Genomic DNA, 21,172 nt, shown 5'->3' with positions numbered 1-21,172 from the left:
ACATTAAATAAACAAACTTTTTTTAAAAGTTTAAACTAGTGAACCAGATGGGTTTTTAAACTGACAATAAGTATCTGCAGTATTTTGCTTGTTATAAGACAATGTTCCTTTGATGGATACAGAATGGTATGTAGCCCAGTGACTAAATGCCAATTCCCCTCAGACACATCTCCTGCGGACCTGCGTGACATTAAGGGTGTAAAATGCTATTTTTGCCACTATGTGTAGTTAAGTTTCTAGTTTAAACACCTCGTCACATTTCTTAATGCAAATCTGTTAAACTGACCCAGTTAGACACAATTAATACCTCATCTTTATGCAGAGCCTGGCCTAGTGAGTGTAAATGTATTCTAAACCCAGTAAAGTAGCTGTTTCTGGTCTTGTTATATAATAATCATGGAAAATAAGGGCATGGCGGAGGGATTGAACAGATATTTTGTGTTCACTGTAGACGGCACAAAGAACATTCCAGAAATTGTTGTAAACCAAAAGGTGAAAGGGAGGGAGGATCTTGAAGGAATTACAATGGGGGAAAAAGGGCACCAGGAAAATTATTTGAACTAAATGTTGACAAGTCCCCAGGTTCTGATGGACTTCACTTCAGGGTCGTAAACAAAATGGCCGCTGAGATAGTAGATTCTAATTTTCCAAAACTCCCTGGATTCTGGAGAAAGTCCCATCAGATTGGAAAATAGCAAATGTTTCTAAAATGTACTTCTTAGTGTCTCAAGTAGGCTGACATTAACACTGCATTAAAGTTGCTGTGAAAATCCCCTAGTCGCCACACTCCGGCGCCTGTTCAGGTACACTGAGGGAGAATTTAGCATGGCCAATGCACCTTACCAAAGCGTCTTTCGGATTGTGGGAAGAAACCAGAGCACCCAGAGGAAACCCACGCAGACACGGGGAGAACGTGCAGACTCCGCATAGACAGTGACCCAAGCCAGGAATCGAACCCGGGTCCCTAGCGCTACGAGGCAGCAGTGCTAGACAACGTACCGCTCATAATATAACTCCTCTATTCAAAAAAGGAGGGAGACGCAAAGCAGGAAACTACAGGCCAGTTAGTTTAACATCTGCAACATGGAAAATGCTGGGATTCTATTAGTGAGGAGGTTATAGTGAGGCGATTAGAAAATCTCAATGCAATCAGGCAGAGTCAACATGGTTTTGTGAAAGGGGAATTATGTTTGACTAATTTATTCGGGCTCTTTGAGGAAATAGCAAGCAATGTGGATAAAGGGTAACCTGTGGATGCGATGTACTTAGATTCCCAGAATACATTTGACACGGGGAGGTCGTGGCATAGTGGTATTGTCACTGGAATTATAAGCCAGAGACTCAGGGTAATGCTTCGGGGACCCGGGTTCGAATCCCACCATGGCAGGAGACGTAAAATTTGGATTCGGCAAAAAGCTGAAATCACTTTCGATTGGTTCACTAACGTCCTTTAGGGTAGGAAATCTGCTGGCCCGACATGTAACTCTAGATCCACAGCAATGCTGTTATAGAGTCATAGAGGTTTACAGCATGGAAACAGGCCCTTCGGCCCAATTTGTCCATGCCGCCCTTTTTTTTAAACCCCTAAGCGAGTCCCAATTGCCCGCATTTGGCCCATATCCCTCTATACCCATTGTACCCATGTAACTATCTAAATGCTTTTTAAAAGACAAAATTGTATCTGCCTCTATTACAACCTCTGGCAGCTTGTTCCAGACACTCACCACCCTCTATGAGAAAAAATTGCCCCTCTGGACCCTTTTGTATCTCTCCCCTTTCACCATAAACCTGTTGACTTTTAAATGCCCCCTGAAATGGCAATGGGCAATAAATGCTAGCCCAGCCAGCGATGCCCACATCCTATGAATGAGTGCCAAAAGAAAACAAGGTTACAGCAAAAAAGATCTCATGGTATAGGTAACATGGATAGAGGAGTTAGCTAGCCGTCGGGAAAGCCAGAGCAGACATCTTAAGGCTGGCAAGATATTTTAAGTTGCATTTGTAATTCGTTTTGTGTTTCAGGCAGTATGCCTTTCAGGGAGCGCCCCTTTCATTTGCCCCCCAGTTTATTGAATTGGTTATTTGATTTTATCCAATCTGGGAATTATATAGGCGTGCGTCAGTTAGGACTCAGTTGGGGGCACATTTTCCTCTCAATCACGAGATTCAGGATTAAAATCTCACTCCAGGACAATCGTCACGGCGGACTCTCCAATGGGAAGCTCCATTTTTGGGAGGTGCAGGTGGAGGACTACTGAGTGAGACGTTTAACATAGAAAAGAGGAGGAGGCCATTCGGCCCCTCGAACCTGCTCCACCATTCATTTTGATCAGAGCTAAATCATTAAATTCAATATCCTGAACCCCCTCCCTTACCCCCATATCCCTTGATCCCTTTAGCCCCAAGAGCTATATCTAATTTCTTCTTGAAATCACACAACATTTTGGCCTCAACTACTTCCTGTGGCAGCAAATTCCACACATTCACCACCCTCTGGGTGAAGACATTTTGCCTTATCTCAGTCTCTTACCCTCAGACTATGCCCCTTCGTTCTGGACTCCCCCACCATCCAGAACAAACTACCCTATCCAATCTGGTTAGAATTTTTAAATCTTTCTATGGGCAGCACGGTGGCACAGTGGTTAGCACTGCTGCCTCACAGCGCCAGGGACCCTGAGGGTTCGAATCTTGGCTTGGGTCACTGCCTGTGTGGAGTCAGAGAGAAGAGAAACCCTACAGTACAGAAAGAGGCCATTCGGCCCATCGAGTCTGCACAGACCACAATCCCACCCAAGCCCTACCCCCATATCCCTACATATTTTACCCACTAATCCCTCTAATCTACGCATCCCAGGACACTAAGGGGCAATTTTAGCATGGCCAATCAACCTAACCCGCACATCTTTGGACCGTGGAGGAAACCGGAGCACCCGGAGGAAACCCACGCAGACACGAGGAGAATGTGCAAACTCCACACAGACAATGACCCAAGCCGGGAATCGAACCCAGGCCCCTGGAGCTGTGAAGCAGCAGTGCTAACCACTGTGCTACCGTACCGTACCGAGTCTGCACATTCTCGCCGTGTCTGCACGGGTTTCCTCCGGGTGCTCCGGTTTCCTCCCACAGCCCAAATGATGTGCTGGTTAGGTGCATTGGGTCATGCTAAATTCTCCCTCATAGAATCCCTAGAGTGCAGAAGGAGGCTATTCAGCCCGTCAAGCCTGCACTGACAATAATCCCACCCAGGCCCTATCCCCATAACCCACATATTTGGGTGACACAGTGCTTAGCACTGCTGTCTGTCAATACCAAGGACCCGGGTTCGATTCCTGACTTGGGTCAATGTCTGTGTGGAGTTTGCACATTCTCCCCGTGTCTGCGTGGGTTTCCTCCGGGTGCTCCAGTTTCCTCCCACGTGCCAAAGATGTACGGGTTAGGTTGATTGGCTGTGCTAAAGTGCCCCTTAGTGAATGGGGGACTAGCTGGGGTAAATGCATGGGGTTAGGCCTGGGTGGGATTGATGCAGACTCGATGGGCTGAATGGCCTCTTTCCGCACTATAGGATTCTATGATATTTACGCCGCTATCCCCCCCAACACTAAAGGGGCAATTTTGCATGACCAATCTACCAAATCCGCATGCCTTTTAGAATGTGGGAGGAAACCGGAGCAGCCAGAGGAAACCCACGCAGACACGGGGAGAACATGCAGTCTGCGCACAGACAATGACCCAAGTCGGGAATCGAACCAGGTCCCTGGCACTGTGAGGCAGCGGTGCTAACCACTGTGCCGCCTCAGTGTACTCGAACAGGCGCCGGAGTGTGGTGACTAGGGGATTTTCACAGTAACTTCCTTGCAGTGTTAATGTAAGCCTAATTGTGACACTAATAAATAAACTTTAAACAAAATCCTCCTACTTGGCTGGAAAGATCCCAGTGCACCATTTCAAAGGATTGTCCACCAATCAACAGCACAAAAACAGAATATCGGTGTTTACCACAGTGGTGTGCGTGTATAAATATTCTGGTAAGCACTAATTGATGATCAGGTTTCCTACATTACAGCAGTGAGTACACTTCAGAAAGCATTTCATTAACTGCACCGCAACAGAGATGTCTGCCAGTCGTAACGCAACTCTTTTGTTTAACAAATGGAATCGGGGAGGGATCTCTGAATTTGTGCTGTTTTAACGTGTGAAAATGTTGACTAATTGTTATTTGGCACAGTACGTCTATCGACTGGCAGTCCAAGCCAGAATACCCCAACAGCAATGAAGAATCATCACATGCCAAAGTCTGAAAAGTACCCCGGGAACAATGCCCCCCCCCCCCCCCCCCCCCCCCCACCCCCCCACCCAATCCCCAGAAACCGCCTCCAGTTCATTGGCGCCCCACTGTCAGTCGCTCCTCACACTGGAAGGGGGTTACTTCACCTTGGTGAAGCGGTCAGTTTTGGACCCAGGCGCCCAGGACCGCATGCTGCCCAATAACAGCGTAATGGTATAGCATTAACGATAGCTCAGGGCTGGCGCGAGGTGATCGCATCAGTGGAAGTATCACGGTTCTGTTCTCCAGAAGGAAAGGACTCCCCTCCCTTTGTAACTGGTGTGACCCCAGGCGTGTGATTCATTCAAATGCTCCACCTCACCCTTTCAAAAGAGGCTGCTTGTGAGCGGGCAGCACAGCTGTGACATTCAGAACTCTCGGTTTCAGCCGAAAGGCAGCACAAAGAGAGCGAAAGTTTATAAATTGGCCATTTCAAAAGTGAAGGCCAAAGAGCAAAAGGAAGATACAATTGGCTGAAAATTTCACAGGTCTTTAAAAAAAAAAACATTCTCACGATTCTGGACGTCAGTGAGCGCGGTACAGACGCAGGGAGACCTCCACACATGCCCCGATGGCAGGCAGTGTCTGTACTCCGACCACACTCTGAGGAAGGGCATTCACCCTCCCTCCCAGCTCAATCCCGTCCAGGCAGTACCAGGCGGACCCAGCAAAATTACAATCTTTAGAATCCAATAGATGCAAGCCATTTGGGCCAATGATTCAGCATTCAGGCTATTCCACATGGATCTCCTTCCATTCCTTCGGCCCACCTTTCCAACCACTTTCCTCTCCCGTCATCATCCAGGTTCCTTTAGAACGCGCCAGCATCATTACTCTCCTATGGCAGCATGTTCCACGTTCTGGGTTAAGGGAATTTACCCTCATTTCATAGAATCCTACAGTGCAGAAGGTGGCCATTCAGCCCATCGAGGCTGCATCGACCACAATCCCACCCAGCCATTAGTCCCATAACCCTATGCATTTACCCCAGCTAGTCCTCCTGACACTAAGGGGCAATTTAGCACGGCCAATCCACCTAACCCGCACAACGTTGGACTGTGGGAGGAAACCGGAGCACCCGGAGGAAACCCATGCAGACATGGGGAGAACGTGCAAACTCCACACAGACAGTGACCCAAGCCGGGAATCGAACCCGGCTCCCTGGTACTGTGAGGCAGCAGTGCTAACCACTGTGCCACCGGTAATATGATGTGATTTATATTCTCACATGTATTAGTAGACAGTGAAAAGTATTGTTTCTTGCACGCTATACAGACAAAGCATACCATTCATAGAGAAGGAACGGAGAGAGTGCAGAATTTAGTGTTACAGTCATAGCTAGGGTGTAGAGAAAGATCAACTTAATGTGAAGTAGGTCCATTCAAAAGTCTGACGGCAGCAGGGAAGAAGCTGTTCTTGAGTCGGTTGGTACATGACCTCAGACCTTTGTATCTTTTTCCCGAAGGAAGAAGGTGGAAGAGAAAATGTCCGGGGTGCGTGGGGTCCTTGATTATGCTGGCTGCTTTGCCGAGGCAGCGGGAAGTGTAGACAGAGTCGATGGATGGGAGGCTGGTTTGCGTGATGGACTGGGCTACATTCACGACGTTTTGTAGTTCCTTGCGGTCTTGGGCAGAGCAGGAGCCAGACCAAGCTGTGATACAACCAGAAAGAATGCTTTCTATGGTGCATCTGTAAAAGTTGCACCATGTCTGCATGAGTTTCCCCCGGATGCTCCGGTTTCCTCCCACACTCCGAAAGACGTGCTGGTTAGTTGCATTGGCCATGCTAAATTCTCCCTCAGTGTACCCGAACAGGCACCGGAGTGTGGCGACTGGGGGATTTTCACAGTAACTTCATTGCAGTGTTAATGTTAGCCTACTTGTGACACTAATAAATAAACTTTAAACAATGTCCACTTCGTCCCTCACGCCAGCTTTTCACCTGTTGCACCAACTTCACTTCCTTCCCAAAATCGACAACACGTTTCAATTCTTCACAGGTTTGGATCGACAGAGGTCTTGCACAATGGGATATCCAGATGTCAAATAGTGGCTTGCCCAGCGCATCATCATTTTGCTCTCTTCTTGGGCAAGACTCCATCCAACTGGTCGGCACAGTCACTTGCCAAGTGTGGCTCACGAGTTACGAACGTGGAATATCAGCTCATTGCGGGCATCATCGTGTGGGATTTGCTATTCTGCCTGCGGAAATGGGTAACGGCTTCAACATAATCGGAACTTTGTGTCATCCAAAGTTTGACTCATTGCGATTTCACCGTTGTAATTTAATAAAAGGGACATCAGTTCCCGAGATAAGTGGGTCCTCAGAGCCTCCAGGACAAGCACATTGGCGAGGTTACACATCTATACATTATCTACACTTTGTGGAATTGTTATAGGGCAGGAGGCGGCCATTTGGCCCATCATGTTGGCACCAATTTGGGCGGCACGGTGGTTAGCACAGCGCCAGGGATCCACGTTCGATTCCCGGCTTGGGTCACTGCCTGTGTGGAGTTTGCACATTCTCCCCATGTCTGCATTGGTTTCCTCCGGGTGCTCCGGTTTCCTCCCACAGTCCAAAAAACGCGCTGGTTAGGTGCATTGGCCGTTTAAATTGGCCCTTAGTGTCAGAGAGATTAGCAAGGTAAATAGGTGGGATTACGGGGTTAGGGCCTGGGTGGGATTGTTGTCAGTGCAGACTCGATGGGCTGAATGGCCTCCTTCTGCACTGTAGGGATTCTACAATTCAATTCTCCGAACAAGCCACACAGTGCCCTTCTCGCAGGTTCTCCTCATAACCCTGCACATTTCGTTTCAAGAAACAGCTGGCTATTCAGCCCCTCAGCCTGCTCTGCTAATCCAATTAGATCATGGCTGATCTGTGCTGCCCCTTCATTTACCTGCCATAGCCCTATCTTTACAACGCAAGACCGCCTCAGGAAAGCCAGCCAACCAAACAGACACAATATCCATAAGGAGAGCCTAGCTACCTCCGAAGTTTCATAAAGTAACACTTTTCACATTGCTGCTTCTCACAGTGATTCAGCGCAAGTGTGAAATGTTGTCACAAAGACTGGAAAAGGCCCAAGGTTCAAACACCCTGTCTGTGCAGAACCAGGCAAGCATCGAGCAACAACGATCACAACTTGCATTTACGTAGCACCTTTAACGTAATCGAACGTCCCAAGACACTTCACTGGAGAATTATAAAACAAATTTAATCACCGAGCTATTAATGTGACATTCGGGAAGGTGGCGTAACACTTGTCGAGGAAAAAGACAAGAGTGTGATCAAAAGAGCAAAGCAAGGTAGCAAGGCGAAGAGCGTTCCTGAGCACGGGACCTCAGTGACCGAGGACACGGACACCAATGGCAGAACAATTATCATAGAACATTACAGCGCAGTACAGGCCCTTCGGCCCTCGATGTTGCGCTGACCAGTGAAACTAATCTAAAGTCCCTCTAAGCTACACTATTCCAATAATCATCCATATGTTTATCCAATGACCATTTAAATGCCCTTAATGTTGACGAGTCCACTACTGCTGCAGGCAGGGCATTCCACGCCCTTACTACTCTCTGAGTAAAGAACCTACCTCTAACATCTGTCCTATATCTCTCACCCCTCAATTTAAAGCTATGTCCCCTCGTGTTAGCCATCACCATCCGAGGAAAAAGGCTCTCACTATCCACCCTATCTAATCCTCTGATCATCTTGTATGCCTCTATTAAGTCACCTCTTAACCTTCTTCTCTCTAACGAAAACAACCTCAAGCCCCTCAGCCTTTCCTCATACGATTTTCCCACCATACCAGGCAACATCCTCGTAAATCTCCTCTGCACCCTTTCCAACACTTCCACATCTTTCCTATAATGCGGTCACCAGAACTGTACGCAATACTCCAAATGCGGCCGCACCAGAGTTTTGTACAGTTGCAGCATGACCTCCTGGCTCCGAAACTCAATCCCTCTACCAATAAAAGCTAACACACCGTACGCCTTCTTAACAACCCTATCAACCTGGGTGCCAACTTTCAGGGATCTATGCACACGGACACCCAGATCCCTCTGTTCATCCACATTACCAAGTATCTTACCATTAGCCCAGTACTCTGTATTCCTGTTACTCCTTCCAAAGTGAATCACCTCACACTTTTCCGCATTAAACTCCATGTGCCACCTCTCAGCCCAGCTCTGCAGCTTATCTATGTCCCTCTGTAACCTGCCACTTCCCTCCGCACGGTCTACAACTCCACCGACTTTAGTGTCATCCGCAAATATCAGGAACGCTCAAGAGGCCAAAGTTCTAACAGGGCTGGACAGACTAGAAGCAGGGAGGATATTGTTTCCCCTGGCTGGCAATCATAGAATCTAGGGCACGGAGACAGGCCATTTGGCCCAAACTGCTCCATGCCGACCAAATGCCCATCTAAGCTAACCCCATTTGCCTGCATTTGGCCCATATCCCTCTAAAGCTTTCCCATACATGTATCTGTCCAAATGCCTTTTAAATGTTGTCAATGTCCCTGCCTCAACCACTTCCTCCGGCAGCTCATTCCACACACGTACCACCCTCTGTGTAAAAAAAGTTGCTCCTCAAGTTCCCATTAATTCTTTCCCCTCTTAGCTTGAACCTATGCCCTCTAGTTCTCGATTCCCCAACCCTGGGAGAAAGACTGAGTGCATTCACCCTATCCATGCCCCTCATGATCTGAAACACCTCTATAAGATCACCCCTCAGTCTCCTACATGCCAAAGAAAAAAGTCCTAGCCCGCCCAATCTCTCTCTATAACTCAGTCCTCGAGTCTTGGCAACATTCTTGTAAATCTCTTCTGCGCTCCCTAGAACCAGGGGACACAGTCTCAGCATACAGGGAAGATTATTTATTACTGAGTTGAGGAGAAACATCTTCACTTAGAGGGTGGTGATCCCGTGGAATTTTCTGCCACAGGAAGCTTGGAGAGCTTCAAGTTTTTAGGTGTCCAGATCACCAACAACCTGTCCTGGTCCCCCCATGCCATCACTATAGTTAAGAAAGCCCACCAACGCCTCTACTTTCTCAGAAGACTAAGGAAATTTAGCATGTCCGCTACGACTCTCACCAACTTTTACAGATGCACCATAGAAAGCATTCTTTCTGGTTGTATCACAGCTTGGTCTGGCTCCTGCTCTGCCCAAGACCGCAAGAAACTACAAAAGGTTGTGAATGTAGCCCAATCCATCACACAAACCAGTCTCATCCACTGACTCTGTCTACACTTCCCGCTGCCTCGGCAAAGCAACCAGCATAATTAAGGATCCCATCCACCCCGGACATTCTCTCTTCCACCTTCTTCTGTCTGGAAAAAGATACAAAAGTCTGAGGTCACGTACCAACCAACTCAAGAACAGCTTCTTCCCTGCTGCCATCAGACTTTGGAATGGACTTACCTGGCATTAAGTTGATCTTTCTCTACACCCTAGCTATGACTGTAACACTACATTCTGCACTCTCTCCTTTCCTTCTCTATGAACGGTATGCTTTGTCTGTATAGCGCGCAAGAAACAATACTTTTCACTGTATACTAATACATGTGACAATAATAAATCAAATCAAATCTGTGGAGATCAAGTCACTGAGTATATTCAAGAAAAGATAGTTTTTTAAAAAGATTTTAATGGCATCAAGGGGTATGGGGCAAAAGCGGGAATATGTATTGGGATTGAGGATCTGCCAGGATGTTATGGAATGATAGAGCAGGCTTGAAGGGCTGAATTGCCTGCTCCTAGTTTCTATGTTTCTATTAGAGGAGTGCAGATACCTCGGGGTTGGAGGAGATTACAGAAGTCGCAAGGCTTGAGGCCTTGGAGAGATTAGAAAATAAGGATGAGAATTTTTACATGAGGTAATGCTTGACCAGGATCTGGTCCATGGGTGAATGGGACTTGGTGCGCGTCAAACAGAGTTTTGGGTGAGCTCACTCATGGGGGATAGAAAACATCGGCCTCGGCTTTTTTAAAAAAGGCCGGTTGACAATCCAGCGAGTCCATTGGCAAGACAGAGGAGAGCTTGCTGGTTGTGGTTCCCAACTGAAATTTGTCCTGCAAGCTGATAGTCACTTGTACCAGCTGTCGCAGAACTGACAATCTTTTGGAGAAATACCTCACCACAAGTCAGCAGCTTCCAACTTGGGGAGTGGGGGCAAAGAGGGGAAAAGAGCATGCAAGGCAGAAACATCGCCAGCTTGAAACATTGCAGTGCTTCGTGAATGGAATTCAACACCATGAAGTGCTGCTATTGTATGCATCGAATCCCCACAGTGCAGGATGAGGCCATTCGGCCCATCAGGCCCACACCAACACTCCAAAAGGGCATCCCACCCAGACCCTCCCCTCTGCCCTATCCCATAACCCCACACATTTCCCATGGCTAATTCATCGAGCCAAAACATCTCGGGACACTAGGGTCAATTTAGCACGGCCAATGCACCCAACCTACACATCTTTGGAGTGTGGGAGGAACCCCACACAGCCACGGGGGAGAATGTGCAAATTCCACACAGACAGTGACCCAAGGCAGGAATCGAACCCGGATCCCCGACGCTGTGAGGCAGCAGTGCTAACCATTCTGCCACGGAGCATTGTGGAGCTCAGGAGTCATCAGGAACAAGTCACCCCAGTTACCAACTAAAATGGGCAAATCAATCACTTCAACATAACTCCAGCAACTTCAAATCCTTCAACAACCTCCTTGCTTCACAAGCAGAATAAAACGCTATAGGAAGACTTCCAAAGAGTTTAAATTTAAACAGATGAGTTTTAATATTGTCACAAACTGCAAAAAGCTCACAGCAGATACAGAAACTAGAAGCAGGAGTAGGCCATTCAGCCCTTCAAACCTGCTCCGTCATTCATTTTGATCATGGCTGATCTTCGAATTCAACATCCTGATCCCCCCCTTCCCTTTATATCCCTTGAGCCCCAAGAGCTATATCTAATTTCTTCACACAGCGTTTCGGCCTCAACTACATTCTGTGGTAGTGAATTCCACACATTCACCACCCTCTGGGTGAAGAAATTTCTCCTCACCTCAATTCTAAAAGGTTTACCCCTTATCCTCAAACTATGACCCCTAGTTCTGCACTCCCCCACCATTGGGAACATTCTTTCTGAATCTACCCTGTCAAACCCGGTTAGAATTTTATAAGTTTCCATGAGATCCCCTCTCAATCTTCTAAACTCCAGTGAATATAATCCTAACTGATTTAGTCTCTCCAATATTTTAAAGTTTATTTTTTAGTGTGACAAGTAGGCTTACATTAACACTGCAATGAAGTTATTGCAAAAATCCCATAGTCGCCACATTCCGGCGCCTGTTCGGGTACACGGAGGGAGAATTTAACATGGCCAATGCACCCAACCAGCACGTCTTTCAGACTGTGGGAGGAAACCGAAGGAAACCCATGCAGACACGGGGAGAACATGCAGATTCCACACAGGCAGTGACCCAAACTGGGAATTGAACCCGGGTACCTGGCACTGTGGGGTAGCGGTACTAACCGCTGTGCCACCGTGCTGTCTTAGTCACTCCCCGTATTTGATTTATTGTCACATGTATTGAGAGAGTGAAAAGTATTGTTTCCTGCATACTGTTCATAGAGAAGGAAAGGAGAGAGTGCAGAATGTAGTGTTACAGTGATAGCTAGGGGGTAGAGAAAGATCAACTTAATGCGAGGTAGGTCCATTCAAAAGTCTGACGGCAGCAGGGAAGAAGCTGTTCTGGAGTCGGTTGACAGACCTGCCATCCCAGACCCAAGGAATGCCAGCCTGCAAACTAAGACCTAAATCAAAGCCCCTCATTCTTCCTGGGCTTTTGAGACGTGTTTGCGCTCAGGATGACTTGCCTATCAGTGCCTCTCAGCGTCATCACCGTCCTGCGGAATAAAGAACGGCGTTCTGTGACAGCTTAGCGTGTTTGTCAGTCGCTGAGTTTGGTTCTGTTGACGACAGACAAGTGTAGTGCTCATTTTGTGTCATTACTGTCAAGAAATACCGTTGCTTGATTGACGAGAGTATAATGGAGCACTTCTTGTGGTAAACAGAATGGGGAATATTGGTACTCTGTGTGATCACAATATTCTGTAATAGGTATCATATGGGTCCTGTTGGGCACTTAATCGCAAAAATAACTAAAAGCAACCACTAAACACGGGGGGGCGGGGGCAACAAAAAAGGTAAAAGCAATGCATTGGAATGAAGATTAAGCTGTAAATGACTCCATTCACTGTGATCTGGCCTAAACCAAAACTATTTATGCAGCTTATTTGTCACACGGCAGATTAAAAGGAATAGACTTGGGTCAACGCACGTCAATTTTGCACAAGTTACTTTCAGCAATACGCCAACAGTTTCTCCCTCGACAGATTCCTAACCGTCAAAATCTCAAACGGTTCTCTTGCCTTGCCCAGCAACAGCCACATCTGGGAGGGCCTGCACCCATCCACCTACCATTGTGTATCAGGGCAGCACGGTGGCACAGTGGTTAGCACTGATGCCTCACAGCGCCAGGGACCTGGGTTCGATTGCCAGCCTCCAGTCACTGTGTGTGGAGTTTGCACATTCTCCCCGTGTCTGCGTGGGCTTCCTCCGGGTGCTCCGGTTTCCTCCCACTCTCAAGATGTGCAGGTTAGGTGGATTTGCCATGCTAAATTGCCCCTAAGTGTCAGAGGGACTAGCTAAGGTAAATGCATGGGGTTACGGGGATAGAGCCGGGGGAGTGTGGCCGGTGCAGATCCGACGGGCTGAATGGCCTCCTTCTGCGCTGTAGGATTCTATGATTCAGTCAAAGTGCACTACGACACAGTAAATATCTCCCTTTAAACTGATGCAGCTATCACATCTTTCATTGTGCGCCATGAGTTGGGATTAAAAGAAGTTTTTTCAAAAGTTTATTTATTGGTCTCACAAGTAGGCTTACATTAACGCTGCAATGAAGTTACTGTGACAATCCCCTAGTCGCCACACTCCAGCGCCTGTTCGGGTACACTGAGGGAGAATTTAGCATGGCCAATGCACCTAACCAGCACGTCCTTCGGACTGTAGGAGGAAACCCACGCAGACACGAGGAGAGTGTGCAGACTCCGCTCAGACAGTGACCCAAGCCAGGAATCGAACCCGGGTCACTGGCGCTGTGAGGCAGCAGTGCCAACTACTGTGCCACCGTGCCGTCCCGACTCTGATATGGTCACATTGGTCCCACACTGCTGTAGAGGAGTGAGAATGATAGACCATTGCCCCCCTACCTGCCTGCAAAAATTCACTTCAGAAACATGGACACCTGTTTAAGACATTCAAAGTCCAAGAACTCAGGATTTCAATGCAAAACGCGACTCATGTGACAGGAGGGGGCGTGTTGCTTTTTAATTACAACTTGTAAAAAATAGGGGTCTGAAAATGTGACGAGTGATTTGTTTATAGACCAGGAACTTCAGAAATCACTTCCCTCCAACTGACACAACATGGTTTGATTCACTTCAGCAAGGTTAACAGCTGAGCTGGCCATTTCTTAAAGTTTATTTATTGTCACAAGTAAGGCTTACATTAACACCGCAATGAAGTTACTGTGAAAATCCCCCAGTCGCCACACTCCGGCGCCTGTTCGGGTACACTGAGGGAGAATTTAGCATGGCCAGTGCACCTAACCAGCACGTCTTTTCGACTGTGGGAGGAAACCGGAACACCCGGAGGAAACCCACGCAGACACGGGGAGAACGTGCAGACTCCACACAGACAGGTGACCCAAGGCAGGAGTCGAACCCGGGTCCCTGGCGCTGTGAGGCAGCGGAGCTAACCACTGTGCCGCCCCCTTTTTGAATGAGGGATAACAGTGAAAGAAGTATGCTCTGCACATCGAAGAAATTCTCATTTGGTTTTTAAATACAGCTGCAACAAAACCAAGGGGTTTTCTAAAAGATAGGAAGCATTCATAACATCGGTGGTGGGGGGGCAGGGCAGGGAGGCACGCACGCAATTCAAATATTTATCATTCCAAAATTAAACAGAAGTTTATTTTAAAAATAAAAGGCCATGGCAGCCTGTTTATAATCGCGCCCATGTGGCTGGCTGCTAGAACACAAGTTGAAAATAAGAGATTGTCTGACAAGTGAGTGTGTACGATATAACCTCATACAAAGACAGAAAACAGTGATCTCATTCTGACCTGCTGCCCAATGTTACACACACCGACACACACAGGCACACACACAGGCACACACACAGAGGCACACACACACAGACACACACACACAGACACACACACACAGACACACACACACAGACACACACACACAGACACACACACACAGACACACACACACAGACACACACACACAGACACACACACACAGACACACACACACAGACACACACACACAGACACACACACAGACACACACAGACACACACAGACACACACACACACACACAGACACACACACACACAGACACACACACACACAGACACACACACACACAGACACACACACACAGACACACACACACACACAGACACACACACACACACACACAGACACACACAGACACACACACACAGACACACACACACAGACACACACACACAGACACACACACACAGACACACACACACAGACACACAGACACACACACACAGACACACACACACACACACACAGACATAGCAATAAAAACTATTTGAAATTTTCAGCAGTAATTTAACAAGCAGTGTTAGGGCAGAAATCATTCAAAACAATAAATATCGAAAATTTCACGACACAGATGTGTGCCGTTTTGGCCAACAGTATTACACTTTCATTCCCCCCCGCCTTCCCCCGGACTGTTTTGCTTCACAACTATTACATTCATGGAAACACAACAAACGTACAAAGTACAGAAGCAGACCATTCAGTCCAAAAGAGGTTTACACCCATTCCATTCTATATGTGCATCCCCCTTAAATACTCCGCACAGTGGTTAGCACTGCTGCCTCACAGCGCCAGGGACCTGGGTTCAATTCTCGGCTTGGGTCACTGTCTGTGTGGAGTCTGCACATTCTCCCCGTGTCTGCATGGGTTTCCTCCGGGTGCTCCGGTTTCCTCCCACAGTCTGAAAAATGTGCGGGTTAGGTTGATTGGCTATGTTCAATAGCCCCGTAGTGTCAGGGGGATTAGCAGGGTAAATAGAATCATAGAATCACTACAGTACAGAAGGAGGCCATTCGGCCCATCGAATCTGTACCGACCACAATCCCACCCAGGCCCTAGTCCCATAACCCCACACATTTACCCTTCTAATCCCCCTGACACTAAAGGGCAATTTAGCATGGCCAATCCACCTAACCCGCACATCTTTGGACTGTGGGAGGAAACCGGAGCACCCGGGAGGAAACCCACGCAGACCCGGGGAGAAAGTGCAAATCCCACACATACAGTGACCCCAAGCTGGAATTGAACCTGGGTCGCTGGCGCTGTTAGTCAGCAGTGCTAACCACTGTGCCATGCCGCCCTAACCACAGTGCCATCGTGCCACACTGGGGGGGGGGGGGCGGTTACAAGGATAGGGCTTGAGTGGGATTGTTGTTGGTGCAGGCTTGATGGGCCAAACAGCCTTCTTCTGCACAGTGGGAATTCTATCAACTGGAATGAATAAACAACCAGTTAATAAGAAAATGCTTCACTCTCAAAGGTTTTCACACATCCTCTTTTTTTACACAAGTAAACAACATGAAAGCGGTGGACCATAAACCATTTTCTCCCCACTAAGTTTTGTAATTAAATAATCAACAAACCACTTTTAGACTCAAATTGGAGTCAGAATTGAAACAGAATGCTCCCAGCCACCAGAAAGGCCACAAGTGGGCAGATTTCTCAATGGGCTGACATCAGTTTGAGAAAAACCCAACCTCAGGAGCTGTGGTTTGTTGCAAAGCCCCGGCTTGTTCACTCGTGTGTTTCCCCTAACCAGTCAGCCTTTTTGTACGTCTCCAGTCCCATGCTACAAGGCAACTCTCAAACTCCTCTCCCAGACCAACAAGTGACAAACACGGCACGGTGGCACAGTGGTCAGCACTGCTGCCTCAGTGCCAAAGACCCAGGTTCAATTCCGACCTCAGTCAGTGTGTGTGGAGAACATAGAACATAGAACATAGAAAGCCACAGCACAAACAGGCCCTTCGGCCCACAAGTTGCGCCGATCACATCCCCACCTCTAGGCCTATCTATAGCCCTCAATCCCATTAAATCCCATGTACTCATCCAGAAGTCTCTTAAAAGACCCCAACGAGTTAAGAGTTGGGGTCTTTTAAGAGAGTCTGCACGTTCTCCCCGTGTCTGCGTGGGATTCCTCCGGGTGCTCCGGTTTCCACCCACAGTCCAAAGACGTGCAGATTAGGTGGATTGGCCATGCTAAATTGCCCCTTAGTGCCAGAGGGATTAGCAGGGTAAATATGTGGGGTTATGGGGCTAGGGCCTGGGTGGGATTGTGGTCAGTGCAGACTCGATGGGCCGAATGGCCTCCTTCTGCACTGTAGGGATTCTATGACTCTAATATTCCTCACTTCCCAATTTATATTGCTGTTTTTCTCATAGAATACTGAAGGAGGCCATTCGGCCCATCGAGTCTGCACTGACAACAATCCCACCGCAGCCCTATTCCCGTAACCTCACACATTTACCCTGCTAATCCCCCTGACACTAGGGGCAACTTAGCATGGCCAATCCACCTAACCTGCACATCTTTGGACTGTGGAAGGGAAGCGGAGCGCCCGGAGGAAACCCACGCAGACATGGGGAGAACGTGCAGACTCCACGCAGACAGTGACCCGAGGCCGGAATTGAACCCAGGGCCCTGGCGCTGAGAGGCAGCAGGCGTAACCACTGTGCCACCCCTAAAGCATACTGTTGACTAAGGAATGAAATACTATATATATATATTTTAAATGTGTACATTTGTCACATTTCAGAAGCCTGCAGAAAGTAGACACAATCCTGCAGGAACCAGGAGAAATTTTCATTATACAGATGTGCGCTGTTTTTCACGCTCCCTGCCCACCGCCCCCCTCCCCCCCAAAAAACTATTCTGCTTCCCAAACCTATGATATTCATGGAAGCACATCAAAGCACAGAAATAGGCCATTCAGCCCAACAGGGGCTTACACCCCTCCCTTGTGCAACATAGAACAGTACAGCACAGAACAGGCCCTTCGGCCCACGATGCTGTGCCGAGCTTTATCTGAAACCAAGATCAAGCTATCCTATCAACATCTCCTTTAAAAACAGAAACATAGAAACTAGAAGCAGGAGGAAGCCATTCGGCCCTTCGAGCCTGTTCCACCATTCATTTTGATCATGGCTGATCATCAAATTCAATATCCTGATCTCCCCCCCGCCCCTTCCCCCATATCCCTTGAGCCCCAAGAACTATATCTAATTTCTTCTTGAAATCAGACAATGTTTTAGCCTCAACTACATTCTGTGGGAGTGAATTCCACACATTCACCACTCTCTGGGTGAAGAAATTTCTCCTCACCTCAGTGAGGAGATGAAAGGCGGAGCTTGGGTGGTAGGGACAAATAGCCTTCTCCTGCACCTATCTTCTATGTTTCTACGTTCTAAAAGGTTTACCCCTTATCCTCAAATTATGACCCCTAGTTCTGCACCCTCCCCACCATCGGGAACATTTCTGAATCTATCCTGTTAGAATTTTATAAGTTTCTATGAGATCCTGTCTCTCTCTTCTAAACTCCAGTGAATATAATCCTAATCGACTTAGTCGGTGTAAAACTGGAGTGAATAAACAACCTTAGGAAAGGGGGTTGATTATTCACTCCAGTTTTACACCGACTAAGTGTGGAAAAGTCAGTGATTAGCAAACAGAAATCCAGCCATCTCACGCGAGAGACCAGGATAACACCACATGTATACAATACACAATTTCAGCTCATTTTCCCTCCCGTTACTCACTCAACCCGAGGATTTGCTCCTAAAATGAAAAATACAAAAGTCTGAGGTCACGTAGCAACCGACTCAAGAACAGCTTCTTCCCTGCTGCCACCAGACTTTCGAATGGACCTACCTCGCACTAAGTTGATCTTTCTCTACACCCTAGCTATGACTGTAACACTACATTCTGCACTCTCTCCTTTCCTTCTCTATGAACGGCATGTTTGGTCTGTATAGCGCGCAAGAAACAATATTTTCACTGTATACTAATACATGTGGCAATAATAAATCAAATGCACTGAATGGGGAGCTGGATTTGTAAGAATGAGAAAGTTATAGAGGGACAGCCACTTAAAAAGCAACACAATGCGTCCTCACTCATGCTGGCCACAGTGTTTCACTTTAGAATCTCAGAGAGAGAGAGAGATTGGGAGCACATCAAAGAAAAAAAAGGGGGGGGGGAAGGGGGAGATCAGTTGACCACAAGCTTCCGCAGTCAAAGAATGAATCAGATTTTTTTTTGCTCTCTCAGTGTTACAACTCTGCTCCACCACGTGTCTCCCTTAAAACACAATCTCTCCACCACTCACTGCCCCCCTTTTTTTTCCCATTTCGGATCCACAGTTGACACAGAGCCAACCCCATGTGATAATTCCACCCTCCCCACAACACACACACACCCACAACCTAAACACACAAAAGGCAAAAAGCAGCTTAGGGCACATGCAAAACTTCAGATAGAGAGAGAGAGAGAAGAGGGGGAATTTTTACATTTAAATCACATAAATAAAGCACCCCCCCCCAAAAAAAAACAAAAGGAAGTGGAAACATGTATAAGTGGAGTGTGTACATATTTAATAACCCAGTCTAAATAAAGCTGTGTGCAATTTCCTCGAGAGTGTCCAGTGTGTAGCTCGCTGTGTTTGCAAACATTCTTCCTCGCCACTATATTGCAAAAAGAAATGTTTCCAACGGACGCCTCGACGTCTTTGTTTCCATCATCGCCACTTTCTGTGATTATCCCACCACCAGCAGAAACGTGCTGAGATCCCCCTCCCTCTCTCTCCTAGCCACCCTCTCCAAAGTTACAAAAGGGCTTCTCTGCACAATGTTTCACTTTTGGGTTTACAACGTTACACCACTGCAACACACAAAGGGGCGGGGGGGAGAAACGTATCTTATCTTGCCGTGTGATAAGTTGGACATTTTGAATGGGGGGGGGGGGGGGGGTTTCAAATAAATTCCTCTTACGTATCAAGAGGGAGGGAATTACACAATAAGAAGCCAAGATAGGAGGGAAAGGCAAGATTATATCTTTATTTCACCCGAATCATTTTTTTAAAAATCAGTTTTGTGGATTGGAACTCCCCCTCCCCCTGTTTGTGGTTACAAGTACAAAATGTTCAGGGATATATATATGCGGCTGAATCCTTTTACAACTCCTCCATCCCCAAACAGCTAACAACTTCTCAGTTTACCAAATAAAAGAGATACTATATAGGTATAAACCACACACACACACAGTTCTCCAATATTTTTGGGGGCAGAAAAAAAACTTACTAAATAAAAGAGATACTATATATATATATATATATATAAAAACACACAACTCCAATATGTTTCGAATGAGACACAAAACACTTATTAAATAAAAGAGATCACGATATAGTTATAAACACAGCTCCAATATTTTCGAATGGGGCATTAAAAACTTACGAAATAACAGAGGTACTATCTCGTTATAAAACGCACACACACCTTTCCAATATTTTTTCGAATAGCCACAAAAAAAACTTTAAAAAATAATCCCTGCACACAAAAAAATAATAATCTCTGCTTTGTTCATTTGCAAAAAAAAAAACTTCGAATCGCCCCACTTTGCAAATCAGGCCATATGAATCATTCAGAGAAAATAAAACAGAGAAAATAGGAAAACCACAAATATCATACAATGCAAAACTACACACAAAACCCAGTCAACCTCCCGCAGAATCAACCACAAACATCTGTAATCATTTACAAACCAAAACAAAAAAATCAAAGCAACACAAGAATAAATAATCTGAATCTCCCTCCTCTTTATCCACAAGTCTTGAGGTTTCATCTCATGTTCAGTACAAGAGAGAGACACAAAAATAAAATGAGGGGGGGGGGGGGGGGGGGTCTCAGCCACCAATTCTTACCTGCAGAAAAAGTTGCTAGAAGTATAAAAGTCAAGCAGCTTATAATCATATTTAAATGCACCAATGTTGGATTGATTTCCTTCGGTGGGGCATTCGTTCAGCTGGGTAACATTTAAAACATTTTTTTCTTGTTAACCTTCCCCCAATTTCTTGTGTAAAAAGGAGTTGGATTTCTTTTTAAAAATGACACAAGTGTGACCCAGGGCCCGTAGATGTCCACGATCACTAGTCCAGCACACCAGAAAAAAACACACAGAAAAGCAAAGCAATTGCTTATTTTTGTTGTTGCTAGAACCACCACCACCTCCTCCTCCTCCTCCACCTCCTCCAGTATTTCCTCCTCTCCTCCTCCTGGTGGTGTTTTCCTTTCCTTCAAAATAATGATGAGGTCTATTTATATAATTATTTCTGCCTTGTGAGAAATGCAACAACAACAAGAAGAAGCAGGGAAGAGAAAAAAAAAAGTTCACTCTTGTTTTATGCTCAGCTTAAGTCCAGTGCAACAGCAGCGACCGCAGGGCTGGCTTGGTCTTCTGGAGCGGCACAGCTTGGCAAAGATTCAGCCTTCGCCAGGGATGGGGCATAATTTTTTGAATGGCCCGGCTGCGTGGTGAATCCACCAGAAAAAAAAACTGAACCCAGTCCAAAATGGCTTCTAAAAAACCTTGTCCAGCAGTGAACAGGGAAACCCGGATGTTTGCTACACACAC

General features: G+C 46.8%; 1 protein-coding gene across 1 annotated transcript in view; it reads right to left on the bottom strand.

Annotated features, from left to right (window-relative positions):
- Positions 1-20,511, bottom strand: part of acvr2ba (activin A receptor type 2Ba) — a 193,506-nt gene extending 172,995 nt beyond the window's left edge. The window contains exon 1 of the mRNA XM_078229660.1: positions 20,463-20,511. Within this exon, the coding sequence (XP_078085786.1) occupies positions 20,463-20,511 (49 nt within the window). The remainder of the gene's footprint in view (positions 1-20,462) is intronic.
- Positions 20,512-21,172: the final 661 nt, after the last annotated feature.

Source organism: Mustelus asterias, chromosome 2 (assembly GCF_964213995.1).
Source record: "Mustelus asterias chromosome 2, sMusAst1.hap1.1, whole genome shotgun sequence".
Classification (NCBI taxonomy): Eukaryota; Metazoa; Chordata; class Chondrichthyes; order Carcharhiniformes; family Triakidae; genus Mustelus; species Mustelus asterias.
The sequence above is the reverse complement of the archived record's forward strand: the minus strand, read 5'-3'. Positions and strand labels throughout refer to the sequence as shown.